The 20,179-nt window shown below is 38.7% G+C and overlaps 1 protein-coding gene across 4 annotated transcripts in view; it reads right to left on the bottom strand.

The window, feature by feature from the left end:
* Positions 1-20,179, bottom strand: part of ARHGAP15 (Rho GTPase activating protein 15) — a 608,969-nt gene that overhangs the window by 116,485 nt on the left and 472,305 nt on the right. For all 4 annotated transcript variants that reach the window (XM_025431170.3, XM_025431189.3, XM_049097196.1 and 1 more), the window contains one exon: positions 11,052-11,186. In XM_025431170.3, coding sequence (XP_025286955.3) covers positions 11,052-11,186 — 135 coding nt within the window. The remainder of the gene's footprint in view (positions 1-11,051; positions 11,187-20,179) is intronic.

Here is a 20,179-nt window from a genome sequence, read left to right as displayed (position 1 = left end):
TTTTGTTATGGCAGCCTAAGCTCTCTAAGACAATTTCTAAACTTTAGAGGGCTATGCTTGGAGGAGTGTGAAGGGTCTGGAAACATTAATTCTTGAGGATTATTGAAAGAATAGAGAAAGGAAGGTGACCACTGAATAGGGGATGCAGTTTATGTTTTTGGTCTTCTCAGATATTAAGGGACTAGTAGAGAAAGAGGCTGCTTGGATTCTGACATTGACCAATGTGAGTTTCCCAGTTATGGTCTAACTGCTCTGTTTTTCCCCTTTGTGGAGGGCTTTGGATCTTCTGCTCAGCTAATACTGCTCCATATTCATTCAGGGATCCAGCTCTCAGAAGCACTGAGCATTACAAATTCAAACATAACAGACAGGGGCTTCTGAGGTCTTTCTGTGTCTAGTATTTGCTCAGGATCATTCCATTTTTTTTTTCCTAAAACATTTTTATAACAGAGCACAAAGAAATAGAAATTTCCAAAAAAAAAAAAATTCTGAATGAGGTAATAGTTCCTTCTTAGGTGCCAATTAGATATTCAGAGAATAACACACAAAAATTGTCAAAGAACAGTCTTACCATTGTGCTTAGGTAGGGACTTGGAGGAAGAACTCCAAAAATCATTGATTTCAGCTGTTGGTAAGACTGTATCCACTCTCCATCAGCAGGACAGATGGCAATAATTAGGTCTGCCCATCCCTTACTTGGCAGAGGAATGGACTTGAGATCTCAAAGAGTCAACTTTTCACTGGCTGGCCACTCCAAGTGAGAAGAAAAGAGAAAGGGGCCAAGAGCTGCCTGGTTAAACAATAATCATGGACTCAGGGCCTTAGGCATTTGACCTTTTGGAATTTCCAACTTTAGGCAGTAATAAAGATGTTGCATGAAATAAAATGGCGACAGGGACTGCACATTTAAATGGAAGACTACAAGTCAACAAAAGGAGGAAACTGTCATAATTATCCAATAAAATTTTTTTATAGTTCATGGATTTTTAAAAATCTATTTTTGTCCTCACCTTCCAAACATATTACTTTTACTTTTAAAGCCAGTACAGCTACTTGTTTTCCATCAAAAGGTACCCACTTTCCATTTGTCCGGTTCCCAAAGTGGAGGTAGACAATACGTAAGTCAATGGTTAGGGGGAAATTCCATTCTCCAAATGACATGGCAGTTCTCCACGAGACGACTCTGGATTCTGCAGTTCCAACAAGAGCAGAACTCCCCCAGGCGGCTGGAGTACTCCAGCAGCCATCATCAGGGCTATTAGTTTTAACTCTCGACCACAGTGTGGAATGAGCCTAATGAAAAAATGCCACATCTCAAGGAGCCCACCATAGTCCTAGAAATTAATTGAAAAAGATTATTTCATGGACAGAGCAGTGGAGAACTAAAAGGACTGGGGCTTGAGCACATAAAGGCATGTGAGTGTGTGTGAGCCAGTTAAGAGAAAATCGGGTATGTTATCAGGTAAACGTTCCACCCAGTTTTTGAAAATAGCTCATAGGAGGTTAATATGGAAGTTCTCTTAAAATAATTGTAATAATAATAATAATTCTACTTTTTAAAAGCTGGAATATCAAAGTGTGAGAGCTGAAAAAGAAAAATAAGATATTTCAGGTTGGTGCAATGAATATATGTGTGCACACGTGCATATGGGGAGGGATGACTTCTTATTTAATAGAGTTTAGTGGATGACTTTTTAAATGTTTTTATATGTGAGAAAGATGCACAATGCTATGAATATTTACACAAGCTGGTGTATAGATTCCCTGCCATACCCTAAACTCTCACCCACCCATGAGTTTATAATTTTCATAGGCCGAAACACAGGATACACTATGAAGCAGCTAAGTTCCCAACCGGAAGAAGGCTTTACTTTGTAGTTGTCTCTTCTGGTGCCACTGTGAGTGTCACAGATTTACTAATATTTGATAGAAGCAAGGCAGTGTCAGGTTGGAGAAGCAGTTTGGCGTCTGAGTTACAATTAAGATGTACGTCCTATAATAAAGTGACAGATTTTGGATGAATCAAGTGGGGTTGGACTTGGGAATGGCTGCCAGAACCAGTAACAAATGTCCTGAGATACAGAAAGTGGAAGTCCCTGGATTGTGAACCAAGATGATATCTTGTAATACTATCTTAAACATGTTTGGTACGGTTTGGAATTCTGGAAACAAATATTAAAGCAGAACCAAGATGGTCATATGTGTCACTTAAGACAGCTTTCCCGGAGGCATGGGAAGATGTGGGAATGGGTAGAAAGGTCATTGGAGAGTGTGGTCTTCTGTATAGTCTGATTGTACTCTAATTTAATAATACTAGCTAACATTCACCGTATACCACAGGCCAGGAAATGTATAAGTACGTGCTTTGCTGCTGTTAGCATTCCATTTAATTCTCTCAATCCCCACAAGGGACATACTGTTTTTACATCCATTTTATAGATGTGGAAATTGAGGTGGGGGGGGTTTAAGAACTTGTTCAAGGTCTTACAGGTAGTAAATAGTGGGGTCAGCATTTTAATGAAGTGATAATATGTGGTGATATGTCGTGTAGGTAAAAATTTTAGCTTAGTTGATAGAGGAGATCTCAAGGGGAAGTTAACACAAGAATGGAAATCTGGGGCAGCCCAGGTGGCTCAGCGGTTTAGCACCACCTTCAGCCCAGGCTGTGATCCTGGGGACCCGGGATCGAGTCCCACATCGGGCTCCCTGCATGGAGCCTGCTTCTCCCTCTGCCTGTGTCTCTGCCTCTCTCTCTCTGTGTGTCCTTCATGAATAAATAAATAAAATCTTTAAAAAAGAATGGAAATCTGGGACTTGCCACTGATAGAAGAATTCAGCAAAGATCCTGAATGCACTGGGGATGTTCAAAGAAGAACCGATAGACATCAATGGGCTTGAATGAAATGCGCAAATCAAGAAGTCCAAGAACTTGAGTGACCAGAGCATGTAGAAATTTGAAGATCTTGCAAAGAATGTGACTTTTCTTCAAAATGAAATCGTAAGCCATTTGCATTTTACTTAGTCCCTACTACTAGAATCATATGTATTGAGTGAGAATGAGGAAAAAAAAAAAAAAAACTTACTGGTAAATTAGAGGGAGCCATTCTCCTTTGGGAGATGTGGCCAGAGTCAGAGTGGGTGGTGGGTGTGCAGGCAGGTTTTTGGAAGATCCCTCAGTGGTGATGACAATGTGGTATCAACCTAAGAATGTGAAATGAGGCAGGAGCCTCGGTGTAGAATAAAAGGCCACAAACTCTCGATTTCATTAACATCTATGATGCAGTGAACCTGATAACAGGCAATGAAAACCAGTCACTTAAATCTACCATTAGAGGAATGGCTTAAGGTAACTGTTTTTCACCAAGATATTGAGGAGAAATTCTGCATTTTGTTATGTATTTTTTAAAAGCATGTCTGTTCAGTTGGAGCAGGGATGCTCAGGAAGCTGACTCATGAAGGCTGACTGGCTGCTTGCTCAGTTTGAAAAGTTTAATGCTTTGAAAGTGACCTCTTAAGGATATGGAAGAAAGGAGTGCAAGTAAAAGGAAAATTTTAAGGAAAAGCGAAAAAGCAAGCACCACATTTTCTAATGGAGCTGATATCTTACCACTCAATTAATTTCAGAGTCAAGGCCCAATTTGAGTTCTGAATCACCTTCTAGTTTTACTTATAAAAGACTTTTCATTAAGCCAAATTAAGTAGATGGAGGTCCAGTTGTTTATTATGTAGCACTAAACCATTCCTACAAAAAAACACCTGTGCAAGCCATTTGGCTCTAGTCAACTATTTTTTTTACAATTTAATTATGAATATAATTAGAATGAGTTAAGAGACAGGCTAGGCATCAGCCATAAAACTTCTAGTTTGCTAGAACACACACACACACACACACACACACACACTGATTAAAGAGCAACAACAACAAAAACCCCCACCAACTCTGTGAGAATGTTAGCTTACAGTGGAAATGTTAGTGGAAGGGGAGTACTTGTAAAATCTACCTTTATTTTAATTTCAAATTTCCTTGAAACGGTGCAATCGAGAATATTTTTATAATCCATTATTTTGACATCTCTGGTTTCTTGGGGGTGACCCTATAAACCCTGCTTTTTTACTTTCTACAGTTTTAAGGCAATTTGTCACTATCATGCGTTCAATGTTTAGCAACTGTTTGTAGTCAAGTGCCTTGCAAGCTCTGTTTCTTTTCTCCCAAAGAGTGTCATCACGGAGTTGATGATGCATCAGAAACAGTTTGACCAAAGGGCAAGATAAAGTCAAGAGTAAAGAAAATATTTGCAAATATACTTGACTGGCTTTTTTCCCCAATTACTTATTGAAAGCATACTTTAAAGGTAAAATGGCATGATGGCCATAGGGGGGAAGAAAAAAAACATTAGAACATGCAATAGATACTTTTCTGCCATAGGGCAACACCTCTAAGTTAAATCATTTTTATATGAGGATAATGTGACTGATAGAAACACAGGACTGTGAGTTGTATTTAAGGACTCTGATGGGGTATGCTCTACCTTTGGTGTATTTTAATGGTGCTCAGTGAGTCTCATGGATATCATGTCTCACAATTTGTTTTACTGCTTAATTAATCAGTGTTTGCAAAAACTGGGCATTAAAAATATATCACCTTTAAATGCATGTGTGCTTTTAAATTGAGGAGTTATATGGAACATCATCATTGTTTCATTTTATCCCTGGCTTGCCTAACCTCTAAGTGTCACATACATAGGTGCCTATTTTGTGTGTATGAATCTACATAAAATAAACATGATACATGAAATAAGCATTTTATATATATAATAATATATAAATAGAAGTACTACCTACTAAAAATAAGTAATATATAATATTCATATATATACAAAATATTTACTTCAGAAGCCTGGAAAAAATGACAAAGGAACCAGAAGGTCATTTCGATCCGGTAATTAGCACCCATTGCAATCCCATGATGGTAAATATACAGAGCATTGCTCAGGGGTGGAAGGAAACATAATTATGTTTGCACACAAAGGCAACTTTGGAAACTCAGAATACAATAAACCAACAACTGCGCACTCACAGTTTCTAGTGAGAGCAGCAAAGAGCTGAGGTGAAGGTGCCTAAAATGAAATTATCAGACAGTCCTTGAATAAATGAGCTTTGAGCCAGGCTTGAGTCAAATCTCTAAGCCTATCCCTCACAAATGATAAAGAACACATCTCGTAAGTAAACACATGAGGTAATTTCTCTTTACTTCCATCTCATCTACTAATCAGGCTATGGTTTCACTGTCATCTCGACCCCTATGATCATTTGGATTTGAAGGAAGGCAGATGGAAATCGACAGACTAACAGCTTTTTGTGGCATGGAAATAGAGTTCCTGCTACCTGTGTGAGCTATGAGAGGGAAAAGTTTGTAATAGGTCAAAAATGGCCCACAAAGATGTCCACACCTTCATTCCCAGTGCCTGTGCGTATGTTACCTCACATAGCAAAAGAGATCTTGCAGATGTGATAAAGATGAGGACCTTGAGATGGGGGGAATGATACAGGATTATTCAGGTTGGCCCAAAGTAATCATGAGGGTCCTCAAAAGTGGAAGGAGGCAGAAGAGAGGCAGAGGGGGACGTGGCTATGGAAGAGATCAGAGCCATGTGACTTAGTGTTATTGCTGCCTGGGCAGGTGGAGGCCGAGGACCACTAGCTAAGGCATGCGGGCAGCTTCTAGATGCTGGAAGAGGCAAGAAAATGTATTCTTCCCTAGAGCCTCCAGGAAGGAACTTGGACCTGCTGACACTTTGCGTTTAGCCCAGTGAGGCCAGTGTCAGACTCCTGTCCTATGAGATAATACATTACTGTTATTTTAGGCCACTCGTTTGAGATAATATGTAATGGTAGCAATAGGAAACTAATATACACGTCCTCTGGAAAACGTGGTGCTAACTCGGAAAGCAGAAACAAATCCCCGGCTGAGCACCCGGAAGCAGTACTGGCTTGTTGCATGTTGTAATTTGATACAAGTGAAAAACTGCAGAAAAGAAGACTAATCCAGGGTAAGCTTGAAGGTGTTACTTATGTGAAATAGGAAAATAACATTGGGTATAACTAAATCGATTTCAAAAGGGAATGGGTGAGCAATTGGTCATAAAAATAATAGAGTAAAGGGTCCAAAATACATTTGGAGAGGACAACATTAAACCACGGGTGACTTTAACGTTGAGTAGTAAATATTGAAATATTGCCCATCTTTGGAAAGCTCTACCTTATTTCTAACCTTAAACTTCATTATCGAAACTTCTGATCATTAAATTTAATTCTAACCTTGATTTAAAAAAAGAAAGAAAAAAAATTGGTTGTGGTCCTATCTAGCACATATAGGTCTTATATAGGAAGACATAACACACACGTATTTGTCAATAGCTGGTTAGTTATCCTTCGAGTGAGATTTCTTCTTCTTTTTTTTTTTTTTTTTTTTTTTTGAGATTTCTTCTAAATAGTCCCCCAAAGGCAACATATGATGATGGCAAGTATTCATGTTTTAGAGTCTGGAATTGAATGTTAAATCTAATCTTTTGAGCCATGTGAGCTTGGGAGATATTTTATGACTTGCTTTACTCCTCTGAAGAATTTCTTTCTTTCAAATCATTTATTGAGTACCTAATATAGAGTAAGGAAAATGTTATCCTACTTAATTCTCATAGTAACATTATGAACCAGAAATTATTTTCCACATGATCTTTCTACTTCTCTAATATCTTCTGCTTTGTTATTTTGAGGATTAAGTGAGATAATTGTAAAAAATGCCAACAAGTTTTTCTCCTCTCTTTCCCTGTCCCAGGGACTTGGGAAAAGTGCAGACATTAAATAAAAAAAGACTCTACTAGTCCCTATTCTTTAGATGTGTAGAGTTACCAGAACGAAAAAAAAAATAGGAATAGAGGTAGGCTTAGTACATTTCCTAGGATTTAGATATACTGGAAATGTCCAGACCCCCTGCAGGACTTTAGCCCCAAGATTGCATCACAGATCATAAAACTCTATAGCTGTGTTTTTGTCCTGAGTTCACATTTACAGTACTAATACTGCTTTCAGCACAAGTCATTTCCAGGGAATTAAGTCCTTGCAGTCAGTGGGTTAAATCCCTACGAAATAACCTGCGGTGACCCAGTTGCATTGACCTCAAATATAGAATTTCAGATCAATAGCTGCAGTACTTGGATTCTGAAATATAAAACAATCTCTGGTGTTTTTGTTACCTCAATGAGTGTTATCAGACAGGGGATCGCTATGGCAATTACAGGTTCTTATCATATTAATGTTTGTGTTTGGTCCAAAAAGAAACTACTTAGAAAAAGTAAATGCCTTCTGTTCTTTTTTCTCAGAATATGTAATGATGACTTTCAAACATATAATGAGAATTAACAGTAATTCCAATAGCACAAGTGGTCATTAATTGCTTGTACATGAAATAACATTTCCTCCTCAGAGGGCGAAGCATTCCAGTTGGAAGTGAAAATTCCTTTTGGTCTATTCACTTTTAAACTCTGTCATGAAAGGACAACAGATCTCTCAATCTCTCCCAAATAAAAATGTTAAGCCTTCACGAACTAGGATTGGGGGTAATGAAAGAGAAAAGGGAAATAATGTTAGAGTGACGTGAACCGTAACGTTGACTGGCATGGTGTTTTGCTAGTGTCTAACCAAAGAGCAGAAACCACTTCAAGTATATACACAAACAGAGGGAATTAATTCGATGCAGGGAACTGGTTACCCATGTGATGAAGAAGCTGAGAGCCAAGTAAGGAAGAGGGAAGTAACTGAGAAACCAGCCTCTGCAGGAAGCTCCTACCAGGCTGGGCAGGCAAAGAGATGAGGGTCCGCATCCCTGGTTGGCAGCGGGAGCTGGACTGGGCCTCTCCAGGCAAAGCTGAAGCTATGGAAAAGATGGACCCTCGGGTAGAGAAACTACTTGAGGCAGGTGGGTGGGCAAGGGAGAGGGGGTGGAGGACAAAACCAATGGACTAGCTAACCTTTTCCTTCCCTCTATCTCTGCTCCCTAATGCCAGGGCCTCCACTGGCTCCGGCAGCAGGAAGCCAGACTTCAAGAGCACCTGTGAAATGCAGCTGGCTAGGTCAACCCTCTTCCGTTATAGAGCAAAGAGTGAGGGGCAAAGATCTGATGGCCAAGAGGCCAAGAGCCAGCATATAAGGACACCTTCTCCATGACTTTCCTTTACCTGCTTGGTTCCTTTTTGTAAGAAAGCCAAGACCTCATGGGCAGGTCTATTGAGCTTCTCGCTATGTGGATTTCACAGGAGGCAGTGAGAGCTGTGATGAAACCCATCACCAATTTGGGGTTGGATATAAATGTATTTATCATTTTGGAATATTTTGTACTTGACTGGTGCACCATGTGCTAAAAATACCTACTCTGGTGTAGTTTTGCCATTGCCGAAAAGTAGATGGCCATTCTCCCATTGCTTAAAGATATTTAAATATGAACTACCACCTAGAGCTGAGTTTAGTTGAGTTTCGAACACCAGAACTAACTTCAAGATTCTTCCAAAAACACACGTGTTAGTAAACATAGGTCTCTGCCCGACATTGTAACGTATCTCCCCGCCCTACAACCCTGTCGGTTAGTCCTTCTATCTTACAGAGTAAGAAATAATTAAGTGCTATTTTGAGTTAGATAAAGGCAAGGTTGTTCAGGTTGATTCTCCTTGTCTTAAGCAATGAAGGAAAAACTGCCTCCTTGTTCTTATATTGCATTCTCAGAACACAGCTCCACTGAAGAAACACTGTGAGCATCTGCACGGTAGCTTACATTTTCAGAGGACTTTCTTAAACACTCTCTTTCGTTCTTGCTATAATCCATTTTATAGGTGTTGGCAAAAACTCTCCCAATAGCCATTAGTCACAATAGCACGTTGCCACCTCAATTCTGCTTTTTCCATTCTGACTATGCCAATGTTTCTAACATTCTGGGTTTTTTTTTTTTTTTTTTAACCTTCTGTTAAGTGGAGATGGAGTCTAGGATCATGCAGAGATGGTCCTACTCTTTGTAGAGAGTCAAAGGACAGGCCCTCACATGGCTTCTGAGGGCCTGCTTCCCCTGTGTGTTAAGCTAAGGGAATGGCTTGCTTTACAGCTTTAGAATCAGGTGAACCACAGGGACCTGAAACGACGGGTGCCTATATCACAGCTCTCAAATCAGCGCATGTACAAGTATGCTTACAAAAACGTGATGCTCACCTAAACGCCTGGAGGCTGTGATGTGAAATCTGTAGGACTGCTTTAAATACATTTAATCAGAAATAGGTACCAAAATGAATGGTCCCCAACTTCCCACCAGAATAGTGCACTAGCATTGCCACTGATCTTTCATGTTTGTCGTGTTCCAAGACAGAATATTGAACTATGCTGTTATGGAAATGCAGGCTTATTTTTATTTATTTATTTATTTATTTATTTATTTATTTATTTATTTATTTATGATACACACAGATTGAGAGAGAGGCAAAGACACAGGCAGAGGGAGAAGCAGGCTCCATGCAGGGAGCCCAATGTGGGACTCGATCCCGGGTCTCCAGGATCACGCCCTGGACTGAAGGCAGCGCTAAATCGCTAAGCCACCTGGACTGCCCTATTCCTCCTTTTAAAAAGTTGAGCCTGGGGACCATAAAATACCTTTCTCCTGGAGAAGCAGAAAGCTCTTGAAATAAAAAGTCATGACAGGGGATAAGAGCCCCAGCCTCACTTCAAAACCCACCATTAGAGCACCTGCTACTATCTTCAGCAAGAGCAACAATGACAACAAGAAAATCTGAAATTGTGAGCAGACAACAAGAGAGAGACCCTGGGAAGATAAACTTTGCTCTATTCCTCTTGATATCATTTGGTGACCAGAACTGTAAACAAGCATGAAGACCGTGAAATGGGAAATGGAATAAAAGGGCATACAGGCCCCCCAAATCCCCACTCCCACTAATGGGAACACTGCACACACAGCCATCCGGTATCAGACCTCCTAAGCAGAGCTTTTTTTTTTTTTTCTTGGAGATTTTTCTCATTTGGACTTTAATTAAGCTCCTGCCAGGCTTGCAAGCTTTTTAATTTTACCTTTCTTTCTTCTTTCTTTCTTTTCCCTCCTTGAATCAGCTTGCTTGCCAGGAAACTTTTCCCAAGCTGTCACAATTATAGTAAGTGTACCCCAAGATACTAAATTTAGGTGTACTAGTAGGTGCTTCTCGAAGCATCAGTAGCCAAAGTTTCCTTGTATTTGGAAAGATTTTTATTCATTCATTCATTCATTCATTCATTCATTTACTCATGTTTAACTTAAGCGTGTGTGCTCTAAATGCAAAAGCAATAGAAAAGGAAGCTTCACGGAGTGAGTGTACAGTGACGACTGGTTAGTATGTGATACAATCCAACCTCCTACAAAGTCACCAGTTTGCCAGAAGAAACCTGCCATTACTTAATTTAATATTACCCTGTTCATAAGCAAATTGTAGCTATTTACTAGTGTTGGTGGTTGAAGGCTGAGGGAGCCTCGAGAACATGATGCCTTAGCTGATGATTTAACACCTCTTTAACGAAAAGTCATGAAAGTCCCCTAAGTTCTTTTTCAGGACCCTTCTGTACTCAAACCCACTGCCAATTCCGAAGCCCTAAAGGCAGGTGCTGAGAATCCCAAAGGTGATCCCTTTGAAACAGATGCCACCAGGAGCTATTTTCACTGGAGGAGGTTTAAGTCAACCACTGGCCACTCTAACTAGGTTACCCATCCTTTTTTTTTTTTTTTAACAAACAACAACAACAACAACAACAAAAACCCACCCCAAACCAAAAACCAAAACCAAGCTCAGATAATAGTGCAGGGCCAGGAATAAAAATAAGCCATCCAAAACACACAACTGCAATGAAACACGTGGAGTGCTGGGGCTATCATCATCTCCATGATGACTATCACTGTCGTCCTTATTGTTTGCTTAATAATCCCAGGCTGCCAGGTTAGTGCACCAAGGCCTCCTGGCTGTGAGGTTACTTACTGATCGCCTCCACAAACCGCTCAAAGAAGCTGTAAGGGAAGAGCGGTTCAGGCAGCTCCCGGAAAAACATCTTCAGTGCTCCGGTGACAACGTGGATGTCCTCCCACTGGCTGTCGTCCAAATTCAGCTTCTCTTCTGGGAAAACACGAGGAGAAATGGAACAACTGGTTTTAATGAAACAATTACAAGACACTAATTATTATGTTAATGTTTGCCTACTATCATCAGCAACCGTTAACAGCCTTCTGCACCTAGAGGTTTGGTGCTGTGCATGGTTTTTTTTTTTTTTTTTCCCCTTTTTCCGTAGGAAGGGAACATTTTCAATGGAATACCATCTGTAGGAATGCAGCTAACAAAAAAACAAGAGACACAAAGAGACAGTGCCATTGACACAGTATGTCAGATACATTTATTCCCATAATGCATCAGTATGAAAATTAGCATCACAGCTCAACATGATTCAAAGCTATTTGGTTTTGAGGCCGAGGGGCTAAGAGTTGCCAATGATGGCCGGCTCAAGGGACCGGCCTAAAGGCCTTGCTGAGCCAACAGGAGACATATGCTAAACATGGCAATAGAAAATGAGTTATTGCTTTACATGTGTTAGCCTTGCTATGTACAAGGGAATAATGGGTAACACTTTTTTTTGCTTTTTTTTTTGCTGAATATAAAGTCAGCAAGGAATAGAATACTGAGTGAGAAAGGATATTAATTCCTTCTTACTGCTTCAAAAATATCTTTTTTTTTTTTTTTTTTTTTTTTTTTTAGTTTCCATCTCAGCGAGGAAAATGTGCCCAGCAACAATATTAGACAGACCCCTGTTGGCCTACAGAGGCTATGCAAAGCTGTCAAAAATGATAACACACTAAAGACAAACCACAAGTGCTTACCAACTCCGCCTAGAAACAACAGACATGTTTGCTTGGGAAGCCTGAGTGAGCTGAGACATTTAAATATTAAAGACCATGAATGCCAAAGTGAAGTTTTTAGGAAAAACGAAGAGACGCTGGACAATGACTTTCTTCTTGTTCACCCTCGGAAGGGAAGGGAAGTCTGGAATCCTTCTCACCCAAGAAGCGGAGGTAGCAGGGTCTGAAAGCAACATCTTTACATACAACTAAAAGGAAGCAAGGCAGGGAAGCATTGCTGCGGATCCGTAGCACTTGCCCTTGTAAACGTGCAACATGAAAAGGATTTTGGACTCTGGGCTGAATAAAAAAATAAAGCTAATCATTTTAAACCACCTGGGGGCAAGGGGGGGTGGCAGTGAACTGAAAAGCCTGGTCTCCTGTCCAGAACTTAACAGCCATTTGGTCAACTGGAATTTTGTTTTTTTACCGATGTCTTGGGTTCGCATCCACCATGCCCCCTTGGAGTCAGTTTTATGAAGCAGAGGAGAATCTGCCCCCCAAAATGTAAGAAACGCTGAGAATTGTCACTGTAGGGAATCTCTGCATGGGCTGCTTTGCTAATAGTGTTCATGTCCTTTTAAAATCTTAGCCGAAATCTTTATCAGATCTCTTTTTCTAAATGGACTATTATCTCCAGGGCTGGTAAGTGACGTTCCTGTTCAATAGGATGTTTGCAAAGAGAAGGAAAGAAGGTGGATCTGTTTATTTCAGATGGGCTATTTTCTCCTTTTCTTTCCGTCTTCATTCTTACCTCAGTCATAACACAATAATATGATCCACAACAAAATCAGCGGAGGAGACCTTCTTTCTGCCCTGCAATCATTTTTGATTGATTGTATTTCAACAATTAGTCTTTTATTTGGCTACATACTATTGAAATAGGCCGACAGCATCTTAGCAGGCCAGCTTTAAACAGTCAACTGTTAACAATAGCATCAAAAAGGGAGACCTGATGGGGTTTACTGTCACTTTAAAGAACGGGGTTTTCACATTGTTGAAATCTGTCAGATATTTTGAAATGTCCCTCTCACTATGGTGCCACACCCCCTGCGTGCCCTTATAATAAAATTGGTTTTACTCCTGATTAAATCATTTTCTCCCTACCCACTACCATACTTCTCATAATGGACCTGTGCGCTCTACAGCTGGTGTTCTTCCCATGGTACCAATTCTTACTTTATCTTTTAAGCACTTTGCTGCTAAGATCTCATGCAGAGTGCTTATGTTTTGTTAAGAGCTTCATTCTTAGAGAAATAGCTTAACACATGTTCTAAAAATGTTGTACAACTTATTGCTTAAAACACATTTAGAAAATGTATAAGTACTGTAGCTTTGGCACTGAACTTTAAGTGGAAACCTAAACACACACACACACACACACACACACACACACACGCACATGTGCTCTCACAGACACAACTATCTTTACCAAAAATTTATCAGAAAAGTCCAAGACAAAAATGCCATCTTGGTGCACACGTTCAAGATCGCCAAAGGAAAGTGTTCGGGAGGTAAAAAAGGGAATGATTTTATCTGGTGCAAGAAAACAATAAGAACAAACAATTGCTTGACCATTGATATTTGTCACCTCCAAATAAATATCAGTTAATTCAAGTGATTCTGAAAATGGGATATTTCAATATACATTAAAAAAAAGAAAATTTGCCAATCAATAAATACCATTTGATTGTATCCACTTGAAATAACAAATAATATCAATATTGACTTGTATTACTTAAACCAGCGTTCCCACTATGTACTTTTCATTCAAAAAATAAAACAATGTGTAGTCCTCCACAAATAGCTTAAATAAATAATATGACAGGCAATTGGAAAGAATTTTTTGAACTATAAAATCTAATTTTTATATTAAGTTTTTTCATGACCAACCTATAAGATTACTTGTGAACCAGAGGGCTTTAAGGAATATTTTCCAAGGCCACTGTGATTTGTCTATACATGCAGTTATATCCATATACAAAATGAACCAACCAAAATTGCATCTTGATTTTAACAGGTATCATTATAAACACATTTGAATAGACACACATTTGGTAGACACTTTCTAACTCATCTGCGTGAGTGATGGTGACGCCTTACGCTTCTCCCTTTATTCAGTAGAGCAAGGTTTCTCAACAGTAAAGCACTATTAACATTTGGCACTAGCTAATTCTTTGTTGTGGGGGCTGTGCTGTGCTACTAGGATGTTTAGGGGTATCACTGGTCCTAATTCACTAGATGCCAGGAGCACTTCCCAGTGGTGATGATGAAACACCCCCAGATATTGCCAACTATCTCTCTCGGGAGCACAGCATTATCCCCAATTGAGAACCACTAGAGTGAGCCATAAGAATCTATAGAAGTTATCCAATAAATATTGATTTTTGAACATTACCTGAGGTAGACAGAGAACTAAAAAACTACATACACTCATACTGAGATTTCTTTACTAAGAACTTAAGAATTGGCTATTATAATGGACAAAGTCAAAACCTTTTATAGAATAAAGTTAATGCGACCACACTCCAGGGTGCTTTGCAACAAAAGCAATAACCATTATTTAGTGCTTACACTATACAGGGACTATGCTATGCACTTTAGATTCATTATCTAACATAATTGTCTCAATAAGACAGTGAGGTCCATACTATTGCTATCATCATCTCCATTTTACAGACAGGGAATATGATGCATGGGTAGATTAAGTAACTCTTCCATCGTTGACAAGTGATGAATCCAGAATAAGAAGCCAGCAGACTCCCCCACCCCTCAAAACTACTACATTCAGACTTAATCTTGGCTGGCAGAAGCTGAAAGGGAAAAGGCAAATAAGTGCTCATTGTGAGTGGTAGTGGAATGACTATTACTTCAAGATAGTGACTTTTACATTTTATCCCTGAATGTCTTACTCGAGGCTATGCTTTTACCTGTAAACTGACTGATCTTTTGTAATTATTCATTTATAGGAGGAACAGATTCTTCTATAAACAGATATAAAACAAACTGACAATAAAAAGAAACTGCATTAGGAAAGGGGCAAGGGCAGGGGCAGGAGCTAACTGTCATGTGGTGATGCGGTGAAGAGGACTTGTGATTGCGTGGGAAAGAGATTAAACAAAACACCAGCCTGGATTTATCACTAATTCACCTGTTTACTTGTTTGTGAAATGAAGATAGTTAGAAGGAAAGTTGTTGTTATCAAATGAGAAAACATATCTGAAAAACATTTGGAAAGCACAAGGAAATAAACATATCCAAGATGCTGCTATGAAGGGAAAGGTGAATCAAGGCTAGAAAGGCAAAATATATAAGAGATTAAGTCAATGGAAATACTAAGCAGACTGCATAAACCATCCTGTTGTTTTAGGGGATTTGCCTCAGAGTGACAGTTTGTCACATGACATCAACAGAAACTTGAGATGCTGGAGTCCAGTCCTAGGAAGAAGACTGGCTGTATCACGATCTCTCTCAATCCTTACTCTGATAATCGTGCTGATTTCTCCTGGCCCTCTAATTAGGTTTTCTTAAATTTGTTTCGGTCATAGCTTTTGGCTTAAAGCATTTAAACAGAATTGAAGATAGGTCAAGCCCTAGAATCCAAATACTACCGTTCTTTTATGAGATCACGAAGACATGTATTTACATATTGTATACCTGTATAAGGCCATCTTGAAATGCCCTTTCTTGCCGGGTTTTTTGTGTATTTTATTTATTTTAAGTAAAAATACCTATATCAACCTACTTCTATTTGAAAGAAAAAAATAGATAATAACAATTGGAATAGTCCTTCTTAAAATGGAGAATTGAAAGATGGGCCTTTGATAGTGACAACCAGTCCTGGTAATTCCCCAGGAAAAAGGCGTGTTTAATAGATCAATCATCACTTTTCTCAGATATTGCTCTGTAGATTGGTATAGCCAGAAGTTGCAATATCTGGTCTCATTTTAACTAAACTCACCATGTTGATTGAAATGTGACTGCGGATAACGTGAACTATCCAGAAGCCACATAAGAGTAGTGACATAAGAATAAGGAGGCACTTCTTTGTGTATTGAAGAACAAGTACATTTTTACCTTGTAGTTTTTTTCCATGGCTCTTTTAAGGCTTCTTTCCAACTTTCTTTTACTGTTGTAATAAAAAAGAGGAAAAGATACCCCAACTTTCCCAGGATACGGGGAGAAGAGCTCTGATTTCATTAGTATGGTGACAAGAACCTATTACATTGTGAAACTCTCAGAAAGGATGTGGTATCTGCTTCTAGCGCAGATGACCATTCAGAAACCTTATCTGGAAGGCCCACTGGGTACATGAAAGCCAGAGCACAAATGAAAGAGATGCCGGAGGGGCTACCGATCTGAAAAATAATAATATGTTTGGCCATAAAATCAAACTAGAAGATTAGTTATTAAAGTGGATAGGACACCCTGTTTATCTACACGGACATAGCTGATTTTTAGTTCAGCACTTAAAGGAGTGAATCAAAAAGTTGGTTGAATCCTTCAACTAGCTCAACCTTTCCTGTTGTGTTGTTCCCTTAAAGTGGCAGTTCACTCTGATTTCCTGTAGATTAAAGATCTTCCAAATTCTCTAACACAGTGATGTAAACCTTGTGTCAAAAGTAGTATCCTTCTGTGCTGCACTCACTATAGCCCCTTCCTACAGCATCTTGGGCCTAACAGGAGACTTCAGTGAGGACATTATTTTAGGAAACTTGGCCAAATGTCCAGTTAATTTGTCAGTCCACTTGATGTGTATTAAGTAAACATAGATAGAATAGAGACTAAATACCGGGGCTGTATTGTGTGCTTTTCAAAGCCACAGCTGTTGAGGCTCTTTTATATTCCTCAAAGGAGAGGGTTTCACCAGGTGCTCGGAAATATTATTCAAGTGAATATAGACTAAGTTCTAGACATTTTGCATCTTATGTATGTTCCCTAGAATAAGATCCTTTTGACCTTGCAGACAAGCAAGAACAAACCCCAAGAATAAACATATCACCTCCAAAATGTGCAGTGTGTCTGTTATGGGCTGAATTGTATCACCCCCAATTCATATATGAAATCCTAACCCTCAGTACCTTAGGATGTGATTGTATTTGGAGTTGGAGCCTTTAAAGAGGTAATTAAGGTAAAATGAGGTCATATGGATGGGCCTTAATTCAATATGACTGATGTCCTTGTACAAAGAGAAGATTAGGACACAGATGTGTGCGGAGGGAAGAAACATGTGAAGACAACGGCCGTCTACAAGCCAAGCAAAGAGGCCTCAAATGAAAGCAACCCTGCTGACACCCTGATCCTGGACTTCTTGACTTCCTAGCTGTGAGCAAGTAAATTTCTGTTGTTTGATCCCACTCAACTCTCAGTCTGTGGCACTTTATTATGGCAGCCCTAAAAAATGAATATAATGCCCACAGGTTTCCTTTTTTTTTTTTTTTTTTGCCCACAGGTTTCCAAAGAGGAAGATGTCATGTGTCATGTTCTGGTATTGTATCTAAACATTTTCTTCAATAAATAAATAAATAAATAAATAAACATTTTCTTCATACATGGGCTATGCCACATTAATGAAATATAATAGACAACAGAAACCTGTTTCAAGGCTATTCCAACTGAATAAAAGAATTATTTAGATTAAGAGAACAGGTTTGGAGCTGGAATTAATTAGATAATAGCTTGCCTACCTAGATTCAATCCAACTGTTTCAAATGACTTGCTCTATAAACATGCAGGGTACTCTCTAGCGTGGCTTTTGGACAAAGAATAAAATTATGATTGCCATTTTCTTACTCATTCTTTCTTTCTACCTACTACTTCTAAAGTGCAAATATTTCATTGCTGTTATAGCCTCAGACACAAAATACTAGGGAACATTTAAAATGTTCTCAGGAAAAACTCAATGCAAGTTAAATCACTTTTCTATGGCCGTGGTGTCTATCAAAGAAGGAGGAAAGTGGTTTTAAATATGAAACTTTGTACTCCGAAACCAAAGAGGTTTAGTCCTTAGAATTTATCATAGTAACTTCCAGGAAGCTATGAGCAGGCCTCCAGTTAAAAATGGCTACTTTACCGTAAGAGAACATGGTGGCATCTGCGTGCAGAGTGGGTGGTTTTGCCACCGGGCCTACAAAATACAGTTTTGTCTGGCCAAATTAGTAATAAAGAGGGAGGAACCAAGGAAATAACCAGAAACTCTCTAAGATACTAAAGCTAAAAACAAAGCAAAACAAGATGAGACAAAAAATACAAGCTTTCATTTCTTAATGGGATGCTTTGGCATGCCGTGTTGGCTTGCTTTCTATGTATTTCATGTTGTGTATATTCCTTTGCAAATCACTTAAGAAGCCCAAGGCATGCAAATATTGTCACAAGCTAATATAAAATATCTTCAGTTACTTTCTTTGAAGGAAGCAAAATAGCCTTCCACTGTATCCAGCACAGGAACTGGGTCAGGAATGAGATGTCTTATTTTTATTTTTCCTCAGATTTCATTTGAATGTAAATAATAACATAATAAATAGGTACAACTGAAACTTGTGAAGCAAGCACCACAGATGGAAAGTATAACAAATGTGTCACTGCTTTGTGCATTTTTAATTTATAATGGCATACCATAAAACATCTCCCCATCATCATAACTCCATGTATAATGCCACCTTATAAAATGATGTTATTGACATTATGCTTCTCTCCAGGATTTTACATATTTTTTTGTCTAGGCATTGGAGGAGAGGTAGCCCTGTTCAGCGTCTAACAACAACGCCGCCACCAACAAAAATGAATTGACTTTATTTGTTAGGATCATACATTTAAAAAAAGGATATATTTCATGGTACCAATATATATTTCTTTAATTCCTTTCATACTCAGAGCTTCCAACACTGCTCTTATTTCCATTCAGTCAAAGGCTTTTTGTGCTCTGCAGACACCATACACAATGGTTCATTTTATTTGACCGTCTTCTCCAAACAGATTCTGAATTTGTTTGAATTCCATGGATGATTTCATACATTACATACTCCAAAGGGTAGAGAATCCGTAGGATTACATTTCAACAAAGTCATTTTTGAGTTTCCTTCGTTATCGGCTCTAAATTTCAACACCATTGCTATTTGTTCCCTCAAAGTTATATTACATTTGTAAATATCAAACAGAAGGTCAGGTCAAGACATATCTCATAATGATACCTAAGAAATAAATACACCTAAATCCTATAAATCCCCGTCTACAGATAACATTTCTATTGTAGGTATATGCATATGCATACATGTGATTTAAAGTGCTAGCTTCCTCACTGTCTAATAAGAACTGTCAACTCTCCCTCCTAATTTTGCATGAGAATTAAGTGAAGTAATGTACATAAAAGATTTAGTACAGGCTTTTTATAACATTATTAGAAAATTTATTTGGACATTATCTTCTTTGTCAGCCAGACATTGGCGAATGTTTTCAGAATCTAGTACAATTTCTAGCTTTTATTATTCCTTTTACTACATGGTTGGTGTTTGTGGTGTTAGAAACGGTATCATTTAGCAAGAAGACCTGGGCTTTCTGATAGTTTAGAAGTCTTCCATCTGGAAATATTCCATCAGGAAAACATAAATAAAAGGTAAAACAAAATTGGTAGATTAAGAGAGTGCTCCTCTCATTCATTGAAACCATTCAATTCCTAGATCTCAATTAAAGATAAGAAAAACAGGGTGCCTGGGTGGCTCAGTTGGTGAGGCGTCTACCTTCAGCTCAGATCATGGTCTCAAGGTCCTGAGGGATCCATCCCTCCATCAGGCTCTCTGCTCAGAGGGGAGTCTACTTCTCCCTCTCCCTCTGTCACTCCCCCTGCTTGTACTCTCTCTGTGTCTCTCAAATAAATAAATAAAATCTTTTTTAAAAAAAGATATCAAAAATGAAGAGAACGTTTTGGCAGTTATTTGAGATAATTTTTCCCCTAAATTATTAATTGATTCATGGGAATAGTTAAATAAATTTTCTACTTTGTATTGCCCAGAGTTCTACAAAGGTACATGAAATCAGAATTAGAAGATCTGTAAGTTTTACAATTGCTTGCGTAAAATTAGACAGAATTCTAGATCTCCATGCATCAGTTTCTTTGTGAAACCACCGAATAACACTATTTTCTTAATTCTGTGTCTCTGTAATATTTTAAGTCCAGAATAATGATACAGATTCTCTCATGAATCTATTATCAATAACTGGTTA

This window comes from Canis lupus, chromosome 19 (genome assembly GCF_003254725.2).
Source record: "Canis lupus dingo isolate Sandy chromosome 19, ASM325472v2, whole genome shotgun sequence".
NCBI lineage: Eukaryota > Metazoa > Chordata > Mammalia > Carnivora > Canidae > Canis > Canis lupus.
Note: the sequence above shows the minus strand (reverse complement) of the source record. Positions and strands in the feature narration are given on the sequence as shown.